An 11,108-nucleotide genomic window follows, 5' to 3' on the forward strand; every position below is an offset into this window, starting at 1 on the left:
AGAGGAAAATAGAGGAAAGAGACCAGGGAGGGAGGGAGGGAGGGAGGAGGGAAAGGGGAATACTAACAACCAAACCACACCGTCTTACCGTGTGTGTGTGTGTGTGTGTGTGTGTGTGTGAATATTAACAAACCTGCCATTATGTGTGGTTATAATGCACCAATAAAATATGGGAAAAAAGAACCCAGTGAGAAAACAACTATCACATTGTTTCACAAACTTTCTAATCTATTATTCTTTTTTTTAAATAAATGGGAACCCAAGGATGCATTCCAGAATGAGCCAAGGTTCACAACAACCTCACTTGACCGCCCCTGGCCCCGCGGGCCCTTTCCCACACTTGGCTCAAGGTGGTCTCCAGGGGCTCCCTTCCAACTCCCCACGGGGCCAGGCCCCCAGATGAGGACTAGTCTCCTTCCCCTGGCACCTCCAGCCCCAGGCAGAGCTCCGGGCTCACAGGCGCTGACCCGTTGCCCTCCTGCCATGGCACAGTGTGAACAGGCCCCTGCCGGCTCCCAGGCAGGGCGTTTTGCATCCTTGGTCACACTGTGAAGAAAGTGACAACTGAGCAGAAGGACCTGAGCTTCCGACAGGAGGTGGAATGGGCTCCAGTCGTAGTCCTGCCCTTTCCTGACCTCTCCTGGCCTTGGGCATGTCACCTGGTCTCTCCGAGTCTCAATCCCCACATAAGCAAGATGGGAATGATCCCCGATTCTCAGGATTGTCCGGAGGTGAGAGTCGCACAGCACACGCTTACACAGGACTCCTGCCCAGAGCACCCTCAGGTCGTCCATGTTACTACTATTACTAGGAGGCAGGCACCAAGAACCTAACTCCACGGCCACAGCGTGTGCTTGACAATCTCCTCCACCGGCGGCCACACTTGCCCGAAGTCAGCAGACAGAGAAACCGTGCCTGGGCAAGGGTGCCAACTTGAAGAGAAGCTGTTCAGCCGGGATGGACTCGGTCCCAGCCCCCCAAAGCAGCTCGTGGCCCCGGCCAGCCTCCGCAGACCCACCAACAGGCTCCCACGGCACATTCCAGGCCTCCCAAAGGCCTGGGATCAAGGTGACAGCCAAGGCTCGACCTAGAGAGGCCCAGAGGCAGCCCCTTCCTACCAAGAGACGGCGCCACTGGGCCCTGGAAGGGAAGAGCCGCCACACATTGTCACCCAGAGACCCCAAGCTCCCCCCACCTGCAGCAGCCCCGACTCAAGAACAAGGAAAGTCCTCTCCTTAGCTCTCAACGCAGAGGGTCAGAGAAGGTGGGTCCAGCTCCACCCCCCTGTGCTGCAGATGGGCCTGAGTGTCCCCAGGGGCCCGTATGCCAAGGCTTGATCCCCAGCCCGTGGCACCCCTGGGAGGTGGAGGGAACCCTGAGAGGTGGGGTCGAGGGAGGCCTTTAGGCCACTGGGTTGTATCCTTGAAGGACACACTTTCACTTTCTGGCCAAGAGCAGCTGTCCTCCGCCATGAGGTGCCACCGCAGGCCCAAAGCCACAGAGCCAACTGATCATGGACCAACACCTCCAAAACTAGAGCCAAGCAGACTTTTCTCCTTACAGGCCGACATCTCGTCCATGTGGGAAGGAACAGGGAACTGATGGCCATGAGCTCCTCAAGGTCCACCCCCCTCGCCAGAGGCCGGGCCTGGACTCCCCCCCAGTAGCTTTCTACTTTTGGCCCCTGTTGTATTAAGTTGCCGCGATGCAATGTTTCCCACATATAGAAAAGTACAGAAGATGAAATCCACTTAATTCTCACCCCATAGGATAGAAACTACCAGGACCTCACTTGATGGACACGGAAACGGGACATGGAATGGCATGTCCACTTCCAGCCACACCTCCAGCCAGTGGCACAGCAGGAACGTGAGCCACAATTCCAGGTGTAGAATTGCAGGTCCTGTGACAGCATGTTGCCCACCCTGGATGACACGCCACTCCCTCTCCAAGGGGAGCACCCCTGTACTAAACCTGAGCCGGCTTAGTGACCTGAGCTCGTGCAAGGGATTTCCTAGGACTTCCAAGGCCGTCCTAAGATGCCTCGCAGCTGCTGCCCCACCCCACTATGTGGTAAGCCCCTGGTCAGCTAGTCTCACTGAGCCCTTCCAGCCTTCCACACCAAGGTACCACATGTGTGAGTGAGGATTCTGGAAATTTCCAGACCAGGTGACATACCAGCTGAGCACCACAAATGACCATAGCCCAGGCCACAAAAAAAAAAAAAAAAAAAAAAAAAAAAAANGGGCTGGGATGTGGCTCGGCACTCATTGGATCCAATCCCCAGTTGCCCCCCCCAAAAAAAGAAAGAATGGGAAGAGGATTTTGTAAGGAACAATGGAAACATTCTAAAAATGACTCACCCAGTGGGGCTGGTCCAGATCTCAGCCCCATCTGCATCATACGGCACCCACCAGACACCTGGCCAATCTCTACCTCACTCACCACACTCCATCAGAGGCCTCCTCCATTCCCCACCTGGTCCCCACCCCAGAAGGCGAGAACATTCTCTGCTTGCATGGTATCCGGTGCTCAACCTAGCTGTGCTACCAATCACGTGGTCTTTCAGTGGCTGGACTCAGCATCTGTCACCCACTCCTACGGGCTGGAACTCCATCCTCCCTCCTCTGCAGAGTCTAAAGAAAACCCATTTCACCCGGTGACACTCCAAAGCTCTAAGCGAGGCAAGCACAGGACTTTGAGCAGTTTCTCGCCTCAGAACCACCAGTACTTTGTCCCAGGTAATTTTTTGTCCTGGGGCCTGTCTTGAGCATCCCCAGACAGCATCCCTGGCCTCTGTACTACAGATGCTGTAGCACTGTGTCCCCAGCTGTGACCACCAAACACCACCAGACTCTGCCGAATGTCCTGTTGGGCAGGGGGGAGGTAAAATCACCACGGCTGTGAACCATTCACTTCCTTAGACGTCACCCAGGTGCATTGGTCAGGTGTAGGTGTCACCCAGACCTACACTGGGGTTCTGATGACCGTCTAAAAGGCAGGGTGGGCATTCCAAGCAAAATCCCACCTCGTGTGCATTAGAATAAGCTTCTGGAGAAGGTTCCAGCGACAGGAACTTTAATACCCTAGCTGGTGTTTCTGCGGGCCAGCCAGGCTTGGGGCCTGCAGGTCTTCAAGAGAAGGAGCCCACGGCCCACTCTCCATGTGGCACACCGCATCCACCTCAGCGTCTCCCTCCCATCCCGCAGGACCCCGCCACAGCTGCAAGTCTTGGCTGCCTGGGAGGTGGGGAAGGCCGGTGGGAACTCACTGCCTAAACATAGGGCCCTTTCAAAGCGGGGCTTCCAGATGTCACCTGAGACCTGCAGTCTCTGACGCCAGAGGAACCTTTCAGAAAGCTCGTCAGCCTCACTGGTGACAAGAAATCAAATTCAGAACCACGCCAGGCTGTCAGAATCCACCTGTGAATGGCCAAGTGCAGAAGCCGGTGGCATGTGGGGGAGGGTGTGGGCTCTCGAGGAACTCGTGGCTGAAGTGGAACATGCAGCAATCTCTTGTGAGGTGTTGCCAGGCCGCCCTTTAAGGTTGAAATACACTGTACCCTCGAACTCTCATAAGTCTCCCAGAAAGCCGGCCCCACCGATGGTCATATGTGCACATAATAATGCAAGGACACCACACCGCGGGTGGCAACATAAATGTACAGTCACTTTGGAATCTTGCAGTTCCTAAAATGACTAAACTAGTTAGTATGTGGCCCAGCATCTTCACTCCTAGGTAAATACCCAAAGAAAGAAAACATACATCTACACAAAAACTCGTACACAGCCAGGCGAAGTGGCCCATGCCTATAATGCCAGTGGCTCAGGAAGCTGAGGCAGGAAGATGGCAAAATTCAAATCAGCCTCAGCAACTTAGCAAGGCCCTAAGCAACTCAGAGACACAAAATAGGGCTGGGAGGTAGGGCTCAGTGGTGGAGTACCCCCGAGTTCAATCCTCAGTATCAAAAAAAAAAAAAAAAAAAAAAAACTCTTACACAAATATCCATAGCGGCATTATTCACATTAGCCAAAAGGTGGAAATAACCCAAATGTCCATCAACAGATGAATGGAGAGACCAAGTGTAGAATATCTCTATGATAGAATATTATTTAGCTGTAAAAAGGAATGATTGGCCCATACCACAAAGAGGATAAATCTTGAAAACATTGTACTAAGCCTGTCACAAAAGATCATGATAGAATCCCATTTGTGTGGAAACATCTAGGACAGGGAAATTTAAACAGTAAGTTAGGGCTGAGGTTAGTGGGATGGTTAACAGGCATGGGGTCTCTTTTCTTAATCTATTTTTTATTGGTGCATTATCATTACACATAACGATGGGATTTATTATTGCGTATTTGTATGTGTGTGCACTATGACGATTTGGACAAGGGATCTCTTCTTGGGGAGACGAAATGTACTAAAGCTGACTGTTGTGGTTACTGAATATATTTGTGAATATTCTAAGAGTTCTGCACTGTTCATTTTAAATGGGTGAATTGTATGTAAGATATGGCAATTATCTCAATAAAAATGCTTTTCCTTTCTTTGAAGAACGCAGGGGTAGCTACTGCAGCTAGTAATAAATGCCTAGAAACAGCACAAAATGCCCATCTGTGGGCTGAGCTGTACACTGTGACCATGCTCTGGAATGCTATGAGGCTGGGAAAGAATGAGGCAACCCTGATAAGGAACCACTCCCAAGTGAAAAAAGAAATGAAGGTACAGAAATGTTACCTAGTAGTTCTCATTTGTGGAGTTTTTTTTTTTTTTTTTTTTTTTTAAATCTCTTGTGAACTGAGCTGCTAAGAACATTGATGTGGCTGCATTACTGTACTATGCTGATTTTAAAGTCCTTTGGGTATAGATCAAGGAATGGGATAGCTGGGTCAAATGATGGTTCCATTTCAAGTTTTCTAAGGAATCTCCATACTGCTTTCCAATCGATTGGACCAATTTACAGTCCCACCAGCAATGCATGAGTGTGCCTTTCCCCCCACATCCTCACCAACATTTATTGTTGTCGTATTCTTTTTTTTTTTCCTGTATTCTTGATAACTGCCATTCTGAATGGCATGAGATGAAATCTTAGAATAGTTTTGATTTCCATTTCTCTAAATACTAGAGATGAACATTTTTTCATATATTTGTGGATTGAATGTATGTATATCTTCTGAGAAGTGTCTGTTCAGCTCCTTCACCCATTTATTGATTGAGTTGTTTGTTTTTGGGATGTTAAGTTTTTTGAGTTCTTTATATATCCTGGAGATTATTGCTCTATCTGACATGCGTGTGGCAAAAATTTGCTCCCAAAATGTAGGCTCTCTCTTCACCTCACTGATTGTTGCTTTTGCTGAGAAGAAGCTTTTTAGTTTGAGTCCATCCCATTTATTAACCCTTGATTTTATTTCTTGTGCTTTAGGAGTCTTATTAAGGAAGTTGGGGTCCTAGATGCCCTTCAATAGATAAATGGATAAAGAAACTGTGGTATATATGCACAATGGAATATTACCCAGCATTAAAAGAGAATAAAATTATGGCATTTGCAGGTAAATGGATGGAGTTGGAGAATATCATGCTAAGCGAAGTAAGCCAATCCCCAAAAGACAAAAGCCAAATGTTTCCTCTGATAAGTGGATGCTGATCCATAACAGGGAGCGGGGAGGCTTGGGAAAAATGAAGGAACTCTGACTGGGCAAAGGGGAGGGGGGGTGGGAGGGTGCATGGGGGCAGGAAAAATGGTGGAATGAGATGGACATTATTACCCTAGATACCTGTATGACTGCACATAGGGTGTGAGCTGCATCATGTACAACCAGAGAAAAAGGTATGCTGCAATTGTATACAATGATACAAAATGCATTCTGCTGCCACATATACTTAATTAAAATAAATTAATTATTTTTTAAAAATCTCCCATTACAAAAGCACAGGATATTTCTGGAAGACAAAAGAAACTGGTAATGAGCTTGCCTCTGGGGCCTGGGGGAGGTAGCAGGGGAAAAGACATTTATAAGTTGACTCCCAACTCCCAAGAGTACAGCTTAACTCTTCAATTAAAAAGCAGTTAATAAAAATAAAAATTAAAGCAATATTCTGCAACTGCAAATGGTTGAAGTGCCCTTACTCTTATTTGTTAGAAACAGTCTTAGAAACTTCAGAAACTGAGCCAATGGCCCAATCTACCAGGGCTGGGAAAGGACAGGGACCTCCACCAGGACCAGAAGGTTATTGGAAAGTGACAGAGGGTTCAATGACATGCTCTCAGCCCCTGGACACAGAAGCAAAGGCCTGGGCTGCAGCAAAGCCCAGCAGGCATCAGCCCCCAGCTGGGAGTCTCAGCAAGCTGGGCTCCACCAGCCCCGACAGCTGCCATCCCCGACACTGGCCGAATGTCATTTCCAAGTAGGCAGCTGGGCCTCTGGGACTTCCCAGGACTTTCCTGGCTCGCTGCCCCACCTGCTCTAGACCTCCCCCCACTCCCCAAGACCCCTGACAAGTGGCAACACTGGGGTCCGTGTGTTTTGTTCCAAGGGTGCTGGGAATGGAACCCAGACCCTCCCCTGTGCTAGGCAGGAGCTCTACCTCTGACCCCCAGCCCTCGCTTACATCAAAGATGCGAAACCAACATTCAGCCTCCCCAGCTGGTACTCACAGAAGCCCTCGATTTTGTCGGCAGTCTTGGTCCAGGCCACCTGCCGCGTCTCCATGATCACCTGCACTGTCCTCCGCTCAGGAGTGGACTTGCGGAAGCTGAACACGGTCATCACTGTCCCCAGCTCCAGGGCTCTCTTGATCTGACTCTTCTCGTATTCTGGAAGAGCGTCCACGTTGACCATGGTGGGCATCATTGGTCCCTCCAGGGAGGTGGGAGAAGGCAGGAGAAATAGGAGGCTGGAAGAGCACAATAAAGGGGTGAGTCGCTTTTAATAACTGAGGGGTTGCTTAGGTAACAGGTCATGGAAGTCAGGCCTATCGGGATGCACTTTAAGAAAAGGTTCTGGAGATGGAGAGTCTCTGGCCACTCAAAGAGTCTAGGCAGGCCACAGAGGTTTAAATGAAGTCAGGTATGGGAGGAGCCCCCAATCTCAATGACCCAACTGTCAAGCGGGCTTTGAATAACCAAATCACCCCAGCATGGTGGTGGTGACCCCTTCTCTCCCTGTAGAATTATTTGACTAGCCAAAGCAGCCAAGACTGCACCCACCCCACCGGCCTTTTCTATCCTGCTAGGGAATTTCTAACCATCCCTGGTCTGCCTGCCTCTGCCCTGGCCCCCTGTGGTCACCAGTCCAGTGGTCAGAAGGATCATTTAGAACATGAATCAAATCATGACACTCCTCTGCTCAAATCCTGCAGTAGTTCCCTGAGCCCTCACTCTGTACCTCCCCCACTAACCTGCCCCAAATGTCCAAAGGCACAGTGACTGTCCCCTGAGGTGGCATCTAAGAATGAGGGGAGCTGGACCACCAGGGCCCACCTTGCTAGCTGGCTGCCACTACAAGAAGTCTCCTAAACCCCCTGGACCTCATTCTCACTCCTGTTTAAAAAAAAAAAAAAAACACCTAACATTATCTATCTTTTATAAGGATTAAACAAGATGCTATGTCTCAGGCCCTTAAAACAATGACTCTCCTTAGATTTAGCCAATATGACTATTACCATCAATTGTTCTGTGTGTCCTTATCTCCTCCCTTTTCTCCAAATCCCAGAGTTGTTGTTACTCTGTAACCTCCAAGGTTACAAAGTAGCAATAGAGAGAACTTTCCCAGCCCAGAGACCAGGAAGTGAGCAGCAGAGGTCCACCAGGCGGTATGGCCTTCCAAACTTCTCAGCCTCCAGTTAAATTGCTCAAAATCTGTGGCCCCTCGCTTGTAACCTGGGGCAAACTGCCCTCAAGGAGCAGCTGGTAGAGGAGATGCTAGAGTGTGTGCGCCACTGGCGGCACGTAGCAGGGTCTCAGTTAACATTAATCAGCCCGTTGGTGCATACATTAACCAAACGTCCAACTCCATGCCAACAGGATGCAAATGAGGGGGAATGGGGAGAGGCTAGGCCTTGCCCTTTGCCCCTTCCTCCTTCCACTGCATGCCCTAACCAGAGCCACCTTCGGGGTGTGCTAGCATTGCATAAACTCACTAATTGCACCTGCTCTCTGCCAGGTGAGCACCTGACAACCTTAAGGCAGAGCCAAGTGCAGCCACAGAGACACACATGGGCCACAGGGCAGGGAGAAGATCCCCACGTTGGTCTGGGGTGGGGTTAGGAGCTTAGAAGGCTCAGAGAAACCTTCTGGGGGAGCTCTGGATCCCATCTTTAAAAAAAGATGAGCCAGGAGGGAATGAGATTTCAACCAGAAGAACCAACTAAGCAAAGACTGGGGCGGGCCCAGGAGGGACGCCAAGAACTCTGCGGAGCGCTCAAATGCATCTCCTCAGGGAGCCCGAAGTTACCTCCTGCTCATCAGCCAGGAAAAGGAATGAGCGGGGTGCCCCATGCCCAGCTCACCCTTGGGAAGCACCCGTGACCGGCCCTCCCCAGGTGCCACACCTGTCCATCTCAGCTGTCTCAATGAGAAATGCCTGAGGGGAAAATGAAAGTCCTGAGAGGAAATCACTTGCTCAAGGTCACAGACCAGGGGCGGTGCAAGACCGGGAACCCAGTCTGAGTGCCACGCCCCTCATTCTTCAGCACCTGCCTTCTAAACCTCAGAGTCCCATGGCAGAATCCGGCCAGATATTAACTAAACTGGCAGCCCCTACCCCTTTCAACAGAGGTTAAGGGACTTGTTCAAGGCCACACGGCTCCCGAGCTCCCCACTGCTAAGTCGCCAGGGCAACTTGGGTCTTTCCAACTCTGACCCTGGGAGAGACTTGGACTTAACCTTCCCCAGAATCCAGTTACTCCTCACTCAGAAGCCCATGGATCAGCTCAGCCATCAACACCAACTCTTTGATGTTGCCTCTCACCAAGTGGAAACAGAGCCTTTCAGCCAAAGATCTTTAGAGTCAACCACCAAAACCAGCCGGTTCTCAGCTCGGGCTTCCAGAGTTCCATGCTTTAGCACCTAGGGCAAGGTCTCCAAGGCCCTGACCCCAAGGAGGAGCACAAGTCACCAGGCAATCTCCATTTTGTTTCTGCTTTTTTATTTTAAAAAATGAAATAGCCTGGAAATCCTTTTATTTGTTGTTGTTGTTTTGTTTCTCACCCTCGAAGGGGAACTGTGCGATATGATTTACAGTGTAAATACAAACATGGCTGAGATATAATGAGAGGTCTTGTCAATTTTACATTTCATGTCCTTTGCTTTAAAGTGAACTTGATACACAAGAACCCCAGCCCAAGAAACAGAAGCTTTCTTCTCTTCAAAGCCCTTCGCATATTTTGGGCAGTACAGGATTTCATGAAACAATTTCTGTTAAAATCTGGCCCAGCGGAAGCCTGAGCAGTGCCTGCCCTCCCTCCTACAGGCCCCAGCCACTGCTGCAGCGGAGATTTTCATAGAAGGAACTGAGTGTGTGGGCCGCCACAGGCCAAGCGGACCTTGGTTCAACTTTTTCTTTTTTTAAGGGCAACCTGTGAGAATCTTTTAAAATATGAAACATGCATATTCTCTGATCCAGCAAGAACACGTGTGCAAAAAGAGACACGGGGAAGTTCACCGAAGGGTTATTTGTAGTAGAAAAAAAAAAAAAAAACAGTAAACAATTCCACTGCTCATCACGAGGTGGGGAGAGGGATCTCTGAATGGAAGATGCACACAAAAGAATTGGGGAGCCACTGAAAGAAGGAGGGAGATCTATAAGCAATTTGATGTGGAAACATTCATGAACTACTGGACCGGCAAGTTGCGAGCCCCTGACTTAAATTACATTTCCTTAAAAGCTGTCTGTTTACAAACCCAAGAAAGGGGTCACCAGTGGAGGCTAGGAGAAGGGATGACTCCATTTTATGTTCATTAAAGTGGTGACATAAGGATACCCTTTTCTTTTTTTGAGTTTTTAACCATTTTCTAAGCTAAGAAATGTTTCCAAAAATTTTCTCACCAGTAGTTTTCCACTGACTCCGCCAAGAGGGTGCAGAGGGGCTATTCATGGGGACCCTGCTTTAGCTCCTCCTCCGCCTGCTGCACCTGGCCTCGTCGGGGAGGCAGCACCAGCATTAGGCAATTTAAGCATCAGTGAGGCTGGTAATGCGAAGCCCTGGCCCACACGAGTTAGCAATCAGGACGACTACTTGGGGCCAACGTGAACGTCCAATTCTATAAAGCCTCCCTGCAGGTCTAACAATAAGGACGATAGTCCGCACCTATGCAAAGGCCTTTGGCCAGGGGTGGAAACTGCCAGAATACCCTTCCCATGGAGTGGGCTCCAGTTCTCAACCCAGCCCTGAGAAGCGGGCTTGGGGACCTGCAGTATTTAGGGGAGAAACCAAGACTCAGAGGGCTCTTCAAGGTACCCCAGGTCACACAGATGGAAGTGAAATTCAAATTAAGTTCTGACTGACGAGGCCACCTGTTTCCCTTTTGCCGTGTCACTCCCTCGCCCCACCAGCCTCTCACTAAATTCAAAACGAGGTGCCAAAAGGACTGGGCCCCGCCTCCGACGGAGTCTGGGCACCAAAGGCCTTGTGCAAAAGGGACCCATCCCACCCTCGAATTCTTCCGCTACGAGGGCAGTGACCGCTCTGGGGTTCCCAAACGTGAATCGCACAGGCGCGCACACAGGCTCCTGCGCACGATCGTGGGGCGCGGGAGGGACTCCCGAATTCCCTGGAAACTCCGAGCGTCTCTGGGGAAGGGCTACGCCTTCCGCGGAGTCGCTCCCGCCCCCCACCACCTGTGTAATACGGGAAGTGCGGTCCCCAGAGTCAGCGAGCTCGGCAGAGGCGATCAGGAGGGACCGCGCCACCCGCGCAGGACCCCTCGGATGCAGGAACCCCGAACGTCGGCGCTGGCGCGACCCTCTATCCAGGGACCGCGCCGCGTGGCCCCGACTCCCATTCAAACCGGGGCTGCCCGGCACCGACCCGCGAGGTGGCGCCGGCCGGGGTGAGGAAGTGGCTGGCGGCTGGGCCGGACCCGACGCCGTGCAGCCACCCCGGCC

General features: G+C 50.7%; 1 protein-coding gene across 2 annotated transcripts in view; it reads right to left on the bottom strand.

Annotated features, from left to right (window-relative positions):
• Plcg2 (phospholipase C gamma 2) overlaps positions 1-11,108 on the bottom strand; it is a 133,663-nt gene that overhangs the window by 122,183 nt on the left and 372 nt on the right. The window contains exon 2 of one of the 2 annotated variants that reach the window (XM_015496022.2): positions 6,659-6,897. In XM_015496022.2, the coding sequence (XP_015351508.1) occupies positions 6,659-6,854 (196 nt within the window). In that variant the 5' untranslated portion in view covers positions 6,855-6,897. Of the gene's footprint in view, positions 1-2,363; positions 2,416-6,658; positions 6,898-11,108 lie in introns of those variants that run through there. The other variant, XM_048792541.1, reaches the window with a different exon arrangement.

Source organism: Marmota marmota, unplaced genomic scaffold (assembly GCF_001458135.2).
Source record: "Marmota marmota marmota unplaced genomic scaffold, marMar, whole genome shotgun sequence".
In the NCBI taxonomy this organism is placed as follows: Eukaryota; Metazoa; Chordata; class Mammalia; order Rodentia; family Sciuridae; genus Marmota; species Marmota marmota.